The following is an 18,010-nucleotide window of genomic DNA, read 5'->3' on the forward strand; positions in this document are numbered from 1 at the left end:
TTTGCCTGCCAATGTAGGGGACACAGGTTCAAGCCCTGATCCCACATGCCACGGAGCAGCTAAGCCGGTCTGCCACAACTACTGAGCCTGCTCTCTACAGCTCAAGCCCTGCAACAAGAGAAAGCACTGCAATGAGTAGCTCCCCATCCCTGAAACTAGAGAAAAGCACGCATAGCAAAGACCCAGTGAAGCCAAAAATAAATTAATAAATCAAAAGACAGCAGTCGAACTAAATACAACTACTTGTTTCTGAGCTTTTCAGTAACTTTCATCTCCTTGATCATCGATCAGTAGTCACCAACAAATGACAGCAGGCACAAAAGATGTAAGAAGAGTGTCTGCAGGGATCGTTTCCTGGTTGTTTTTAAAATTTTTATTTATTTATATATTTTTGGCTGTGCTGAGTCTTCGTTACTGTGCAGGTTTTCTCTAGTTGAGGAGAGTTGGGGCTACTCTCTGGTGGCTGTGCACAGGCTTCTCATTGCAGTGGCTTCTCTTGTTGCAGAGCACGGGCTCCAGGGCGCATGAGCTTCATTGTTGCAGCCTGTGGGCTCAGTAGCTGGGGTTCCTGGATTCTAGACCACAGGCTCAATCGATGTGGCTTAGTTGTTCTGCTGCATGTGGGATCTTCCCAGATCAGGGATTGAACCATTGTCTCCTGCACTGGCAGGTGGATTCTTTACCACTGAGCCACCAGGGAAAGCCTATCTCCTGTTTTTAATTGGATCTAATGCCCTGTCTTCTGTCAACTGGGAAAGGGTGTGGGCTGGCTGATCCTGAGTGGAGTCTGAAACTCTAGGAGGAGGGGAACGTTGATCAGGAAACTGGGGGCCCCTGGTCCAGCTTTGTGGGCCAGGGCTTTGAAGAGGGAGTTCTTCCTCCCGTTTTTTTTTTTTTTTTTTTGAGGGGGTGGGGCAGAGGGGCTAGAGATTCAGCTGTGGGAGGTGATGAAAGGGAGGCGAGGGGAAGGTAGGGCTGGGCGTGGCATGGGTGAAGTTGGCCTGGGGTTGGAGCCACAGCAGGTCCTCCTTCCTGGTGCTTGAGAGATGCAAATGATAGGAACAATAGGGCCCCTGTCACCAGGCCATCTGCGGTAGAACCTGGGCTCAGGGGAGGCAGAGCTCCTTCACCCTAGCCATGGTGAGACTTGGTTCTGGGGCAGCCCCTGATATACAGACCTGCCCACCCTGGGGCCCCAGGACTCTGGACACGGAGAGTCATTCTAGATGTACTGATTACCCCTTTACTCCCCTCCCTGACCCTTTTCAGGAGAAGCTCAGCTGGAGAAAGGCCAGGTGAGTCCCCGGGCTCCTCTCTTTTCTCTACCCTCCTCTCATTTCCACCTCGCTGCAACTTTCCTGGGTATAGCCATCCTTAGAGTGGTGCTGATTCTGCCCGGTCCTACCACGCCCAGCGAGATCATTCATGTGCCTCCACTGCCCAGGGAACACAAGGGCTCCCCTGCTGCTGGCTTCCCTGGAGCACCAAGTTCTCAAGCTGTGCACCCAGGGGCATGAGCTCTGCCCCCAGACTCTTCCTCCCACTTCCCTGGTCCCAGGCTGCTGTCGCACAACTCCAGGGGGCAGTGCCATGTCTGTGAATGTCCCTGGGCTGTGCGATGTCTGGCTGACACAAACTCAGGGCCCCTTGGGCAGAGCTGACTAGAGTCCAATTGCAGGTCGGGGCCACCGCTTCCACCTCCAAGATGTGCAAGTAAGTGATCACTGCCCGCCCCCCCCAGATGTGTAGTGTGTGCGTGTGTGTGCACTCAGTTGTGTCTGACTCTTGGTGACCCCTTGGACTGTAGTCTGGGATGTGCAGGGGTCCCTTCAGAGTCTCCCCTGGGGGTTCTGGATACCTCCTGCTCATTATAGTTCAGCGCTTCTAAGTCACTGGGCCCAGCTCTTTCATCTGTCTGGTTCAGAATTAGAGCTGCATGGGGTGGAGGACTGGCAGGCTTCCCAGGTGGCGCTAGTAGTAAAGAACCTGCCTGCCAATGCTGGAGCCGGAAGAGGCACGGGTTTCATTGCTGGGTCGGGAAGATCTCCTGGAGAGGAGGGCATGGCAGCTCACTCCAGTATTCTTACCATGGACAGAAGAGCCTGGTGGGTTACAGTCCTTGGGGGTCGCAAGGAGTCAGACATAACTGAAGTGACTTAGCACGCACGCAGTGGAGGACTGACATAGACGGAACAGGCCGTTAGGGCCCCTTATCTCCAAAATGCCTCACTGGTCCTCCTGCAGTGTTAGGAAAGAGCCCATCATGAATGGTTCCTTTGAGGCCTCTGGAAAAGTGCAGATAGTTTATTATATCTGGGAAAGAGAGCAAGTCATTATGTTAGAGAGGGGCTGGGCGGGGAGGAGATGAGGCCAGTCTCACCAGTCTCTTGTTCAGACTCCCAAGCTTGGAGAAAAGATGAACCCTGCCCATCTCCTCTGTCTGTCCCAGGGACCTGGAGACACAGGGTAAGTCCAGCTGCTGAGCCAGAGCTGGTGGGTGGGAGGAGGCAGTGGCTGCCACCACTGCTCCTGTATCCCTTCTGTCCTTCCTGTGCTCAGCATTCCTTCCTGGAAGCCCCAGAGGAGGAGGAAGAGGAGGAGGATAAATATGAGCTGCCCCCCTGTGAGGCTCTACTCCGCCACCTCACCCCTGCCCACCTTTCTGGCACTGAGGAGGACTCTTTGTACTTGGGTGAGGGCTGGGAAGTTCAGGCAGAGAGGTGGGGATCAGGCAGAACAGGAGGGTCCCCACAAGGGGAGAGGGCCCAGGTTTTGCTTCGTCCCCTTCTGTTTGGCCTGGGACAGCGAGGGGAGGTCTCAGCTGGCAGTCACTGAGGCCTCTTGGTTGGGCAGAGAGGGACAGAGGAAGGGAGGGAGGAGGGGAAAGGGAGGATAAGTGGGAAGGGGTGACGAGCCTGGAGGGGCCGTGTAACCACGGCAACAGCAGGCAAGCAGGATGCCTGCCAGGGTCCCTGGGGCCTGGAGAACCCCCTCCGAGATCCATGTACAACTTGGAGCAAGGGTAGGGATGCCAGGAGAGTCCCAGTCGCTGCTGGCATCCCACCCCCACAGCTCCCAGCTTGGCCAGGTGGGGGCAGGGAAGCTGGCCGCCTCCAGTTGCCATGGTGACGGGGCAGTCGGGAAGCCAGAGAGCAAGGGAGGGGAGGGAGGGAGGGAGAAGGGAATACAGACTGGGTGAGGGGGCCAGAGGAAAACAGGAACCTATGTGGGAGGAGCCCACAGAGTCACAATGTTGGAGTGTTTTCCAGATCACTCTGCTCCCCTGGGCCCTCCCACATCACCACTGCCACCACCACAGCCCCAGCCGGAGATGGTACACAGCCTCCCTGCCCGCCCCACCCCAGCGCACCATTTTCCAGTGAGTAAATCTAAGAGGCATCCCATATGCAAAATTCCCCCACATCTGCATTCATGAGGCCCCTGAAAAATTAGCTGCGTCGGAAGCCAGAGCCCTGTTGAGAGTGGCTCCTCCCACCTGCCTGGTCTGGTCCTTGCACCCTCCCCATCAGCATCACCTAAGACTCAGCCTTTTCGCCTGGGCCAAGAGTGGGGAGTGGGGGTGGGTGGGTGCATTGAAGCTCCCCTACCTCTTGAAGCTGAGAGCTTCTCAGGACCCTCCCTGCCTGTGGAGTGAAGAAAGCCCTCGCTCAGCTGCCAGTCACTGCCAGCTGTCATCCCTCCATGATCCCGGGTGTGGGCTTTGAGAGCTGCCACTTTCATCCTATATTGTATGGGAATAAAAAGAAAAAGAGGCTCACAACAAAGAAAGAGCCACAGAACAGAGGTAAAGAGGAGAGCTGCCTCCTTTGCACATTAATGCTTGTGTTGTAGTTTTTGGGGGGGCAGGGGCTTTCCTGGTAGCTCCATCGGTAAAGAATCTGCCTTTCAATGCAGGAGACCTGGGTTCAGTTCCTGGGTTGGGAAGATCCCCTGGAGGAGGGCATAGCACTCCATGCCACTCCATGGCACTCCAGTATTCTTGCCTGGAGAATTCCATGGACAGAGGAGCCTGGTGGGCCAGTCCATGGCGTCACAAGAGTTGGGTTTGTTTTTTTTTTAAAGCTGCACAGATATACACAGTCCTTCTGCATCCCACCCTGCTAGTCTTGCCCTCCTCATGCTGCTGCTCCCTGACCCCCGTTCTCCCTCCTGCCACTGCATTGTGCCCACAGCCCAAGGCAGCGCCGAGCCCACTGGAGGCCCTGAAGCAGAGCTGGCCCTTTGGAAGGCAAGGTAATAGGGATGTCCAGTCTCATTCCGAGGCCCACCCATTCCCTGCCCTGAGAAGGGGAATCCTGGCTCCCATGAGATTGGGGAGCTGGCCTCACACTGGTCTCATGCTTTGCCCAGTCGCTGCATCCCCCGAGTTGTTCCTCATGTTTACCTGCTGATCCCCCTAGGGCAGGCAGTTTGGGAGGAGGCTGAGGCCCTCACTCAGAGTCCCTGGCTCCTCGGCCCCTTGGGCACCTGCTGAGGTCTCTGGGTCAGGTGAGGGGCACCCTGGGGTATGAAGTAAGGCAGTTAGGGGTGAGGAGGGCTTTCTCCTGGGACTTCAAAGCTGGCTCTGAGGATCCCCTCAGAGAAGCTCCAAGGAAGCTCTGCTTTTCCAGCCTAAGTTTCACTAATTCCTTTCTCCTTGCTGCTCCTGACTGGTGGGTCTCTCCTTTTCCTACCAGAGCTGGGTGAACCGGCCCGAGCGGTGAGTGGCCCCTCACTCTAGGACTGGCTAGGAAGTTGGTGGTGGTGGTGGGGTGGGGTGGGAGCGCCAGGAAATACCCCTAAAACCAGGGGAAGAGGCCTGGAGCAGGATCCTTCCCCTTTGGCCAGAGGCTCTAGCAGGGCGTCAGCCAGTGTCCCAGGAGGTGTCTGCCCAGAGTTCCTCCTGGACTCTCAGGCTCTCTGAGCCCAGGATGGGAAGCAGGTGCTCATGGGTGCCCTCTTCTGGGCAAAGGAGCACTTTTAGTCATTCCATTTCCACCTAGGATGGGGGGGTGGGGGGGTTGAGGTACCAATAGCTCCCCCAAATGATGGCTTCGTCCTCCTTCCCACTCACTGCTCAAACCCTGGGTACCACACTCCCTCCTTATCTTAGGTGCCAGGCCCTTCGAAGGAGCCCGATGAGGACATCTATGTGGAGTGTGAGGCCAGTCCAGGTGAATCCCTCTCTCCACCCCACCCCGCCCTGCCCTGAGGTCCTCGGCTGCCCACCAGCAGCACAGCACAGTCTTCTGGCTCCATTGTCTGCCCCATCCTCTCTCAGTACCCCACCAACACATATCTGCCTTCAGACACACACACACAGATGCCTCTGGTCTAGAGTGACCCACACTGTTCCTGCCGCGGAGGGAACCCCTTTAGAGCAGGGGCTGTGGGGGCTTCCCAGCTGTTGTGGCCAGGACAGCGCTCTGCCTGGTTGGACAGACTCCCCAAAGGTCAAGCTGCAGAGAAGCAGAGAAGACTCTGCAACTGCCCCCTAGCCCCGGCCCAGGCTCCTGGAGCTCCCTGCTTGATGCTCAGCCCTGCTGTTTTAGTCCCAGCCTTTACTCAGACTCTGAGTTCCCCAGTCCTGACGGCCCCAGTCCCTCTACCAAGGATATCCATGGGGCCCAGGTGAGTGCCCCAAGTTTGTGTGTGTGGGGGGGGTGGAATGGCCAGCCCAGGCTTCCCCAGCCTTGACCCTGAGATCTCTGGGGTCACTGAACCTTTTCTTTTGAAGGAGGTAAAGGCCCTGAACCCTTGTTTCCCAATTTGCTCCCCACAGGCCCACCATAACCCCCCAAGAAGCTCAGAATGTAAGAGGCTGGGGTTGGGGTAGAGCTGGGGGTGGGGGTGCGGAGGTGAGCTGGGAGTGAGGGGAAAAGGGAGGCTCAGAGTGGGACTTCCCGCCCAAAGAAGCAGGCCTGACTCAACATCCTGTGTCCTAGGGAGCATCAAAGGCCACCTCTGAAGGTGAGTATGAGCACTACCAGCATGGATCCATGCACTCACGTGGGGCCCTCCCTAGCCACAGCCCTGCAGGCCACAGACTGTCTCCCAGCCCGCCTGCACCCTGCTTGGTTGAGGGGGTCCCTGCAGCTCTGACTCCAGCTGAGAGCAGGTCTGAGAGGACCCGCCCTGGGCACTTTCCAGGGTCTGCACCAAATCGGGAAGCTCCCAGTCTGTACCTTAACATCACTCCTCAGTTGGAGGTCACGCGTGGCCTGGCCGGTGGGTCTTACCGGGACCCCTAGGAGGGGAGGGGTGAAGCACTGGGTGTCCACTTTGGCCTTGAAGCCTTTGCACACCTCCTGGGACCTCCCCCGCCCTCGCAGCTGGGCCCAAAGCCTCCCAGGTCTAATCCCTGGCCAGCCCCAGGGCTATAATCTGCTTCTTCCGGCAGAAAGGAGAACCTCTCTTTCTTCTGTAGCTGCCACCCAGAACACCTCAGGTGCCCAGGTGAGGAGGGGCTGCAAGTGAGCTGGGGGGCAGAGGGGAGGCCCTCAGGAACAGAGCCCAGGTCCACACCCAGGAGCCCTTTTGGGCTGGATGTGTGTACGCGGCTCTAGACAGGACACGTTTTGTTGAGCTTGCGTGGACTCAGCCTGGGGAAGACCGACAGGAACACAAATAACTGCAAGTCGCCGGGGTGTTCTCTGCTCCCCATTCCCGATCTGGTGCCCTGGCATATCACTGATCTGCTGGGTGTGTGTACAGGAAGGCAATCTGCTGGGTCAGCCTTGGTACTCAGGGAACTGTGACCGCCATGCTGCTGAGAGCGCCCTGCTCCGATGCCAGAAGGTGGGCCACCCACTGCAGACCCCCAGGGCCTTCTCAGAAACCCCTTCTGCTCAGGGGCTGTGGCTGGCAGGTGGGAGCAGCTGGGCAGGGATTGGAGTCAGGGCTGCAGCTGGAAATGTGAGGCTAATGGATGGGCGCCCTCCCCAGGATGGAGCATATACCGTGCGCCCCAGCTCAGGCCCTCGCGGCACCCAGCCCTTCACCCTGGCAGTACTTCTCCACGGCCGAGTCTTCAACATTCCCATCAGGCGGCTGGCTGATGGGCGCCACTATGCCCTGGGCCGTGAGGGCAGGAACCATGAGGAGGTGGGTGCTGAAGTGGTGAAGCTCAGCAGAGCAGCCCCTGGGCCCAGCTGGGAGCATTTCCCTGGGGAAAACCACATTTTGTCTTTTTCTGGAGTGGGTGATCAGTCATTTCAGTTCAGTCACTCAGTTGTGTCTGACTCTTTGCGACCCCATGGACAGCAGCATGCTAGGCTTTCCTGTCCATCACCAACTCCCTGAGCTGCTCAAACTCATGTCCATTGAGTTGGTGATACCATCCAACCATCTCATCCTCTCCAAGGGTGATCAATATCCTTGGCCACAAGTCTGAACTCTTTCCCAAAAGCCTGCACTTTGAGAAGAGGCCCACTCTACTCTGGAGGAGTTACCCACTCCTGCAAGGCCCAGCCTGCCTGGAGCCCAGGTTGGGGCATTTGTACCTGTATGAACCCAGCTGGGAAGACGGCAGGGCCTGGGTAGTCCAGATTTTTGTCTGTACCAAGAACTCAGCTTTGCACCCAGCATTTGCTAGGCTGCAAACCAGAGACAGTCACTCCTCAGGTCCCCATACCAGAGGTCCCGGGCAGGGGCCCCAGAGTTGTTTGGGGGAAATGCACACTGGTGCCATCAGACAGAAGGCCTGGAATGGGGCAGCAGGATGCAGTGGAGCTTCATGGGGCAACAGGAAGGAAAATACGTAGAAAAATGTCCAAAACGCCCTTGCCAGAGCCCCCCAGCTCCCTCAGGAAGTTTCTCCTGGCACAGGGCTCAAGGGCCTCACCGATGCCCTCCCGTCCCTGTGCAGCTCTTCTCCTCCGTGGCCGCCATGGTCCAGCACTACATGCAGCACCCCCTACCGCTCCTGGACAGGCAGAGCGGCAGCCGGCAGCTCACCTGCCTGCTCTTCCCCACCAAGCCCTGATGCCACAGCACATGTGCAGCCTCACCTCTGGCCCCATATTTTGCCCCGTGGGCTGTCTCCCTCTTCTCTTCCAGTTTGCCACCCCAGATTCCCCCATCCTTTGTCCCAGTCCCTCCAGGCCCCTGGGAAGGATGGCCCAGAGACAGAAAGTGCCCCCAAGTCCCTACTCCATTCTCACCCAAAGCCTGACATTGCTACTCCCTGCTCCCTCTCCACTGGGAAGCAGGGGACAGGCAGGGCCCCCATTCCTGGCCCCCAGGCATGCCTCCCAAGCTGCTCTGAATGAAGCTCTTCTGGGGGAAGCTGAACCTCACAGGTTAGAGTCTGGGCAGTCCTGCTTGAACACAAGGAGAATCCACCCGCATGTTGTAGGAGGTTTAACAGGGAGCTGGCCTCTGGGAGAGACTTGGTGGCCCTGCACATAGTTTTGCTTTCAATAAATATTTGTTGAATGAATTCTTGAATTCTGTTGAGCGAAGCAGAGACAGCCTCCTCCGTGAGGCGCCGAGGTTCTCAAGTGTCCCAGGGCACAGCCTGGGCCTGGGAGTGCTAGAGCAGTGGTGGCCAGGCCAGGACAGAAGGGCCGGCCCCTTTTCTGCCCTTTGGCTGGGGTTTTGGCCCTTAGATGGTCTGTGGCGGCCGCCCTGGGTGGGCTGAGTTTTGTTTCTTTTTGTTTGCGGGAGTCAGGGTAGGGGCAGGAGAAAGGCTCGGTGCTGCTCAGCCACCCCATGAAATGAGCTCAGTACTTGCCCACCACCCATTTACCGCCTAGCATTCCATCTGGGAGGGATGCGCCCGATTTTGAGCGCTGGGTGTTGTCTGGGGTGGGGCGGACCCCAGGAAACATCTGGGTAAGAACCGGGCCAGGCTGCCATGGACGGATCCACGCGTTGTTCAGAGAAGACAAGAGGCCATCGGAGCTGAGCTGCCCACAGGCACGCCCCCGGGAGGGAGGCTCCAGGGATGCGGGCTCCGAGATAAGCCGGCGGCCTGCGGGCGGGCGGGAGAGCGGAGAAGGGCGGCCCCGCGCGGGCTGGGCCGAGGGGCGGGCAAGTCCCCGGGCCCTGGCGCTGCGCCCGGAACACCCCGTGCCGGAAGCGCATGTGACCGTGACTCCGCACAAGCCGCGAAACAAAAGGCGGCTCAGCAGTCTCCAGCGGCGCTCGGGCTGGCACGGAGGGTTCGGACCCGTGCTCCTAGCCGTAGCCTGAGCTCTGCGCCCACCGACTCTGCCCGCACCCAACCCCAAGGCTGGGGCTCCGGGGCGGGAGCCAGGGGGAGGTGGTGAAGGAGGGCGCGCGGGTGAAATGCAAACACGAGGCTGGGTGGGCGCTACGGAGGTCCAGGCTAGGCGTCCAGGAAAGCGTTGTTGGCTTCACCACAGCTGGCTCTGGCAAGTTTCCCCTCCCAACTTTAATTCCTGTAACGGAGGTGAAGATAATCCTCCCTACCAGTTACCCTATGGTTGGGGGGCTTGCGTGAGGTGGACCATGTGGAAGATGAGGACCGTGCAGGGCCTAATGGGCTGCACTCTGACCCTTCTTTCCCCTCAAAAACACGCGTGTGAATTTGGGTCAGTCAACTGCCACTTCCAGTGTGCACTACAGCACGGATGTAATTTCCGCCCAGGGCACCAGGAGGAGGAGCAGGATGGGCAGACGGCGCAGGCCGAGGTGGGGGTGAATGCTGCTGCCCATCCATGTGGAGAGGGGACTAGCAGCTGGGCTCTAGTAGAGCAGGGGGATAATAGTGAAACCTTTTACAACAGATTGGGACTTGAACTCACGTGGCTGGGACTCAAACCCAGTCAAAACCTTGCTTAGGACTTGAACCCATATAGCTGGGACTCTAACCCAGCCAAAACCCACAGTGGTTGTAGGACCTAATGAAGCTCCGGTTCTTCATGTCGCATGGCAGAAAGAATTCAGTGAGAGACAAAGTGATAGGTGAGAAATGAATTTATTCAGCTACAGAGAGAGGCACACTCCACAGAGTGCAGCAGCCAAATGGGGCCTGGTTAGTTTTTATAAGCTGGGTCATTTCATATGTTAATGAGTGGGAGGATTATTCCAACTGTTTTTGGGAAGGGGCAGAGATTTCCAGGATTTGGGCCACCACCCACTCCTTAGTCTTGACAGTGCCTTGGAACTGTCATGGCACTTTTGGGTGTGTCATTTCACTTGCTGATTGAGGATTAAGGCCTAGTCTTGTCTGCATCTCGGTCCCATTTGATTCTAATCGGTTTATGTTGTGTCCTTGGGCTGTCTCTCTTTCAAAAGTAATGCCCCGCCCCTTCCCCTCCTGTTACAGTAGGATCCCCAAGTGAGCCCCCTTCTGCTCCGGCTCCCTCCAGACTATGGATGGGAGTGGCCACTCCCTACCCTTTACCAGACTGACTCAGGCAGGAACTCAGGGCTGGAGAGGGTGGGGACCCGCCTTAGGGTGGGCCTCAGGATACTAACGGAATCTATTAGAACCCTGCAGTGGCCCCACCCTTCCCTCACCCTTCTCCCTGTACCAAACCAAGCAGTTACTGATGAGGACAATAGAGTCACAGACCCAGTGTCTGATGCATGTTCCTGAGTTGTTTTACAGATACTGTAACTGCCAACAGAGGGAAAAAACCCTAACTGCATAATGACCAGACTGTAGCCATGACATAAGCTGCTCCATCTTGAGCAGTATAGAATCCATGGCTAGCACAATTCTAAGAACTGGCCTCAAGAGAATGGATTAACATACATGTCTCAAAATAACCTATATCTTTGTGGGCATCAAACTGACTGTAGTTTACTCTGCCCGTATATGTCAGCAGGCAACTAAAACTGTCAACAAAGACAGGCTACAGACCCATGTTAACATTTTCCACTCTGAGAATAAATACTGTGCCCATTGTTAGCATAAAGAAGTTACAGAAGATGGATCTTTGCCCCGTAGTTCCATAGATATGAAATGATGATGGCAGTGGGGAATTGAAAGCAGCTCTTTCACCCCTTTCCTGTTGGCCCACTTCTGTTCCTAACTTTAACAGAGCCCAATTATAAGAATGAGATCACTAAGCAATTGAAACTTACTCCTTAGCTCTCCTGAATGCACTCCATACTTGCCAAGTCGCTTCAGTCGTGTCCTGCCAGGCTTCTCTGTCCATGGGATTTCCCAGGCATGAATATCGGAGTGAGTTGCCATTTCCTCCTCCAGGCACCAAACCTGTGTCTCTTAAGTCTACTGCAATGGCAGGTGGGTTCTTTACCACCAGCACTACCTGGAAAGCCCAAGCCTTGTCTAAACTGTTGATTCTTTTCCTAAATGAAAAGAAGTAAGAATGAAAAATTAAGCAGTTAAAAAATGAGTAGTTCTGTGGGGACCTCCACGGTGGTCCAGTGGTTAAGATTCCTCGCTCACAATGCAGGGGGTGAGGATTCCATCCTTGGTCAGGGAACTACATCCTGCATGCTGCAACTAAAGCCAAATAAACTAAAAAACAAAATGAGTAGTTGTCTACCCCTGATAACCCACTTAGTAATCCTGCAGGCAGATCATGCAGGCAGGATAGCATCTGAAGACAAAGTCAGCCAGTCTGTACACAATGGAGAATGATGAAGAACCCAACCTCCTGTCTAGATGATTCACTGAGATTCTTTCCACCAGTTTTCCCCTTTAAAAACCTGTATGGCTGAGTAGAATCTTCACAGCTGGTGTCAGTACACAAGTCCACCTTCTCTCCAGATTGCTGGCTTCTCTGATTAAAACACCTTTCCTTTCACTGACACTTGCCTCTCAAATTATTGGCTTCTGGGTGTCGGACACAACTGAGCGACTGAACTGAACTGAACTTAGTGGTATGCAGCTGAACCTGAGTTCAGCAACACATACAGACTCCTGCATCCCTCACCAGATATGCAGGTTTGACTTCTCAGGAGGAGTCCTCCACCCTAGTGCCTGTTTTTTTTTATGTTGTTGTTGTTGTTTTTCACCAAGTCATGAATTTACCTAGCTCTGAAGCCACATGGCCTGTAGGAGGAGAGTAGAGGCCACAGAAAAGGGCTCAGCAGTTAGTGGCTGCTTGGTCCCAGCTGAGGGAACGAGTCTCACTCCTTCCCTCCCTGGGGAGAAAGAGGAGGGGGCAGTCCAGGCAGTGGGGACAATCTGTGACAAAAGATCCGGAGGGCCAAAAAGAACATGATCTGGAGAGCAACTCAGGCTCACTGGTGCCTCCTCAGACTGCAGGTCTGTGCTTAAATGTTCCCTTCTCCAGGAAGCCTTCCTGGCTGCCCCAGCCTAGGCTTGGGCACCTAATACATCGCAAGCAAGTGCCTTTTCACTCCCAGGAAAGGACCAGCTGCCACAACTGCCCACTATTGTGTATCCAGGACCTGGGATACAGTACGTGCCAAATATTTCTTGAGAGAGTCACTGAATAGGTCAAGTCTACTCTGGATCTCTCTGAAGCTCATAGTGTTCCTTGTCAGGACTTCATTTGTAAGAGGAAAATCTAACCTAGTGTTTTCCAATAGAACATTCTGTGGTGATACGAACATTCTATAGTTGCATTGTCCACTACAGAAGCCATTAGCCACAATAGCACTTGAAATGTGACAGTGACCGAGGAGCTGAATTTTTAACAATAATGTAATTAACTTTTTTCAAGTTTTTTTTTTTTTGGGGGGGGGGCGTGGGCGCTGTGCCATGTGGCTTGTGGGATCTTAGTTCCCCAACCAGGGATTGAACCTAGGCCATGGCAGTGACAGCACAGAGTCCTAACCACTGGACTGCCAGGGAATTCCCTATAATGTAATTCATTTTTAATTAATTTAAATTCAGATAGCCACATATATAGTTCATGGCTATCAAAATGTTCTATGTCTCTTAACTTCCCGAGTGTGAGGGGCAATGGTGAGAGAGAAATCTGGAGAAGGCGGTGGCAGCTGGGTCCTCCGTAATGAGTGTGAGCAAAGGGGAGCCACTGAGGCTCTGAGCTGGGGGGTGGGGGTGCTGGAGGGATGGTATTTTGGGAGGATCGCTTCAGCTGTGAAGTGCTGAGTGGGTCTGAGGGCAGCACGGATGCAGGGAGAACAGTTTGGGGCTGCACATATTTCTGTGATCCGGATGATAGATGACACCCCTTGTTTTTCACCATGCCAGTCACCCTCCAAACACCTTCTTTCTACTTCCCCTCATCCAGTGAACTAGACTCTAGAAAATTCTAAGCACGGTCACCAACTGGGGGATCAAGTCTTGAAGAAATGCCATTTGGTGAAGAAGCTTGTGGATTACCCAGAGTGCTTTGCTGTCTTTAGTGGCCTGGAAGGGTCAATAGGGCCCAGGGTATGGCATGCAGGCTTGCAGCTGGGGAAGGCCTGAAAGTGTGGCTGCTCCCAGACAAGACCACACTGTGGGGCTCAGAATGTGTTCTGTGCAACCTGCCAGCATGCTTTTTCACTTTGGTTTCTAAAGAGGCACTCTGGGAATTCCCTGGTGGTCCAGTGGTTAGGACTTGCTGTTTTCACTACTGAGGGCCCGGGTTCAGTCCCTGGGGAACTAAGATCCCTCAAGACATGTAGCACGGTCATAAATAAATAAATAAAAAGGCAGTCTGATCCCTGGGAAAAAAACATGGGATTTGGGGGCTAAAGGACCTAACTTTGAATCAGGCTCAGTTGCTTTATGTCTGTGTGGCCTTAACCTTGGTCTCTACTTTTAAAATGGGGCAATTAATACCTACTTTTTAGAGTTGTTGTGAGAGTAAGAAATTTTATCTATCTATCTACTAATGTATATTTAGCCTAACACACCCTGACGTGTACTAGGGTCGAATGATTGGTACCTAATAACAGTCCCAACAGTGAATATGGGCTTCCCTGGTGGTTCAGATGGTAAAGAATCTGCCTGCAATGCAGGAGACCTGGGTTCGATGCCTGGGTTTGGAAGATCTTCTGGAGAAGGGAATGGCAACCTACTCCAGTATTCTTGCCTGGAGAATTCCATGGGCAGAAGAGCCTGGCGGGCTAATGTCCATGAAGTCACAAAAAGTTGGACACTGAGCAACTAACACTTTAACTTCACTTTCAACTATGAATATAGGTCAAGCCTGGTTGCATTCCTGACTGCATGCTCCATTTTCAGGGGCTTCCTGACTTGTTTCCTCAACACACACACATACATACACATGTGACCTTTAGGCATCTCTGCCTAAAGGTTTATAATTGTTGTTCTCTCTGCCCACCTGGGTTTCCTATCCCCCTCCTCTTGGTAATACTGGCTACCCACTCCAGTATTCTTGTCTGGAGAATTCCATGGACAGAGGCCATAGTCCATGGGGTCACAAAGAGTCAGACACAACTGAGCAACTAACACTTTCATGTGGATATTGAGCTCATTAAAAAAAAAAAAACTCCTTATTTATTTATCTATTTTGTTTTGGCTGCACAGCTGGCAGAGTCTTGATTACCTGACCAGGGATTGAACCCGGGCCCCCCACAATGAAAGCACGGAGTCCTAACCACTAGACATCCAGGGAATTCCTGCTGAAATCATTTTGGAAGTGTTTTCAAGTTCTCCCAGATGTTTCCTTTCTCTACTGTGCAAATTTAGTGGAGGAGAGAGAGGGGTGTTGGGAGCAGAAGGATTTCTGGAAAGTCTGGTTTTCAGACACCTACGGACCACGATGAGGATGTCACAAGTGAGTGACAAAAAAGGAGAAAAACACCACCTGAAAAGTGAGTTCTTCCTGAAGCAAAATTATTCCATTTAATTGTTGTCTTTGTTCAGTGGCTAAGTCATGTCCGACTCTTTGTGACCCCAAGGACTACAGTCTGCCGGTCTCCTCTGTCCTCCACTATCTCCCAGAGATTGGTCAAATTCATGGCCGTTGATTGAGTCGGTGATGCTGTCTAACCATTTCATCCTCTGCTGCCCCCTTCTACTTTGCCTTTAATCTTTCCCAGCATCAGGGTCTTTTCCAATGAGTTGGCTCATCAAGTCAGGTGGTCAAAGTATTGGAGCTTCAGCTTCAGCATCAATAATCAGGGTTGATTTTCTTTAGGATTGACTGATTTGATCTCTTTGCTGTCCAGGGGACTCTCAAGAGTCTTCTTCAGCACCACAGTTCCAAAGCATCAATTCTTTGGCACTCAACCTTTTTTATAGTCCAACTCTCACATCTGTATTTGACTACTGGAAAAACCATAGCCTTGACTAGATGGACCTTTGTTGACAATGTGATGTCTCTGCTTTTTAATATGCTATCTAGGTTGGTCATCGCTTTCCTTCTAAGGAGGAAACGTCTTTTAATTTCATGGCTGCAGTCACTATCTGCAGTGATTTCGGAGCCCAAGAAAATAAAATCTATCACTGTTTCCATTGTTTCCCCATCTATTTGCCATGAAGTGATGGGACAAGGGGCCATGATCTTAGTTTTTTGCATGTTAAGTTTTAAGCCAGTTTTTTCACTCTCCTCTTTCACTTTCATAAAGAGGCTTTTTAGTTCCTCTTCTCTTTCTGCCATAAGGGTGGTGTTATCTGCATATCTGAGGTTATTGATATTTCTCCCGGCAATCTTGATTCCAGCTTGTGCTTCATCCAGCCAGGCATTTTGCATGAAGTACTCTGCATATAAGTTGAATAAGCAGGGTGACACTACACAGCCTTGTAGTACTCCTTTCCCAATTTGGAACCAGTCTGTTGTTCCATGTCTGGTTCTAACTGTTGTTTTTTGACCTGCATACAGATTTCTCAGGAGGCAGATAAGGTAGTCTGGTATCCCCATCTCTTTAAGAATTTTCCACAGTTTGTTGTATCCACATATTCAATGAAGCAGAACAATTTAATGGACCACCTTTTAAGAAAAATCCAGTTTCTCTTTCTTTTTTAGGTATTCAATTATACTTTCTTTCCAGTCACTTGATTTTTGGAGTAGGAAATGACAACCCACTCCAATATTCTTGCCTGGAAAATTCCATGGACAGAGGAGCCTGGTGGGTTTGTAAAGAGTTGACATGACTGAGTAATTAACATATTATATATTATTATCTTTAAAATGGGGTGGGAGGAGCAGGGAGGTTGGCCTAGATAACTTCCAAGGGCTTTTCCAATTTAGATAGTCCCAGCTCCCCCGGGCCTGGGGCCAAGTACACACTGCCTGGGATTATGTCTCTGTCACCTGCCTCCGCTGCCCCCTCTATCTCCTCACCAACCCACCCTGCTCAGCCCCACCAGGTTTGACCTCCCGCTGAGCTTTCCTTGTGCTCCTTGGGGAGAAGTGCCCCATCTTCAGTGCGGTCTGGATGACGTGATAACCCAGGAGACACAGTTTGTAAAAGGCAAACGTGAGTTTTGAAGAGCCTCATGTCCAGCCCGAGATAATGAGGGAATCAAATTAGAAGGACAGAAGACGCGGAGCGGAAAAACCAAGAACAAGGCCTGAGAAGTGGGCCGAGAAGGGAAGAACATCATGAGAAACAAGTTCTGGCTGGAGGATGACATCCTAGACACCTACACAAGCTGTAGCCCACCTTGTCCTGTGTCCTCATTCTGTAGATGAGAAGATTAAGAGCCCAGGAGGGCAGAGAGGTCTGTGATTGGGGGGATGGGAGGTGGGGAGGATGGATGGCAGGTGGCAGGAGGAGGCATGTTTGTTTTTCACTCTAGTGTCACGTCAGCGGGAGATAAGGCCTGGAGAGAGAAAGGAATTGAGAGAGACTTGGAAACCAGGTCCAGAAGAGACTAGAAGCACTAAGTTAGGGCTGATCCAGGCCCCCACAAGCTCTTATGTTCCTCTGCTCTGGCGCCTGCTCGGGTCACCTTTCTTTTGCCCATAGCCCTCAGCTTAGCTCTCTGGACAACCCAGAAGTGGGCCCCAGAGGGGCTGGCCACAGGAGGCTGGTAAGATAGCCAGAGAGTGAGGAGGACTGATCAGTGCCCTCCAGAGGACTCCTAAATTCCACCCACTCTTGTTGAGAAACTCCTGGAATCGGGGAGGTGCAGGGGGACTGTTGTGGTGCTTACACGTAGAACCTACTCCTGGGACTTCCTTGGCGATCCAGCGGTCAGGAATCTGCACTTCCACTGCTGGGGGCACAGATTCAATCCTTGGTGGGGGACTTAGATCCCACAAGCATCATGACACAACCAAAAAAAGAAAAAAAAAAATTCCAGACTCTTGCTCCCCAGGCAGTACACTTTTGCACTCCAAAGGGATCCAGGGACAAGAAGAAGTGCCAGCAGCTTTTACATGCATGAGTGCGAAGTTGCTTCAGTCGTGTCCGACTCTGTGACCCTATGGACTGTAGCTTGCCAAGCTCCTCTGTCCACGGGATTTCCAGGAAAGAATACTGGAGTGGGTTGGTATGCTTTCCTTCCGGGGATCTTCCAGACACAGGGATCAAACCTGCATCTCTTACATCTCCTGCACTGGCAGGTGGGTTCTTTACTATTAGTGCCACCTGGGAAGCCCTCGTGCAGCTCTCACCAATGTATTAAATCCCAAACAGTGGCGCTGGGTCCTGGGAAAAACACCATAGTCAGGAGTCCCTCTGTGAATCTCCTGTCATAATTAACTTGAGATGAATCATTAATAGAGCAAGGGCAAGGTGGAAGGCCACATTTGTAGCAACTGCTGCTGTAGGTAGAGGGTTATTTTTAAAGCATGGATGTTGGAGGTCAGAGAGAAACCAGCTCCAAAGTCCCCAAATCTACTTGGGAGATGCCACCAACTCTAGGAAGTCTTCCAGTAAGGAGACCTTGGGCAGGTGGGGTGAGCCTCTGCAGCCCAGAGCTGTGTGTACTGTTCTTGATCACATGGGCCGTTCACGGCCTGGGAAGCTAGGAGCTGGGGCAGCTGGGTGACCGGGAAGTGGAGGAGACCCAGGCTGCCAGCTCCTCCTTGCCACCCTCCCCCCGAGAGCGAGAGTCAAGGCCAGGAATCTCCTGGGAGGCTCCTGCCTAATTCCCAGGGCCTGGCAGCCAGCTCAGCTGCTGACGCAAGGCGAGGGGTGGGTGAACTCAGCCTGTCCCTGGCACACAGAGCTT

The 18,010-nt window shown here is 53.3% G+C and overlaps 1 protein-coding gene across 1 annotated transcript; it reads left to right on the forward strand.

Annotated features, from left to right (window-relative positions):
- Positions 1–929: 929 nt before the first annotated feature.
- On the forward strand, positions 930–8,440 carry SH2D6 (SH2 domain containing 6). Its single transcript, XM_086326546.1, is given in 17 exon segments — positions 930–1,067; positions 1,069–1,140; positions 1,270–1,295; positions 1,679–1,713; positions 2,396–2,466; positions 2,560–2,692; positions 3,270–3,379; positions 4,194–4,254; positions 4,698–4,720; positions 5,114–5,174; positions 5,553–5,631; positions 5,783–5,813; positions 5,946–5,970; positions 6,151–6,228; positions 6,401–6,456; positions 6,715–7,104; positions 7,868–8,440. Coding segments are annotated over 17 exon segments (1,389 nt in total). The 5' UTR covers positions 930–1,046; the 3' UTR covers positions 7,985–8,440.
- The last annotated feature ends 9,570 nt before the right edge of the window (positions 8,441–18,010 follow it).

This window comes from Bos grunniens, chromosome 11 (genome assembly GCF_055505025.1).
Source record: "Bos grunniens cultivar Pamir isolate PY7600 chromosome 11, Bosgru_T2T1.0, whole genome shotgun sequence".
Classification (NCBI taxonomy): Eukaryota; Metazoa; Chordata; class Mammalia; order Artiodactyla; family Bovidae; genus Bos; species Bos grunniens.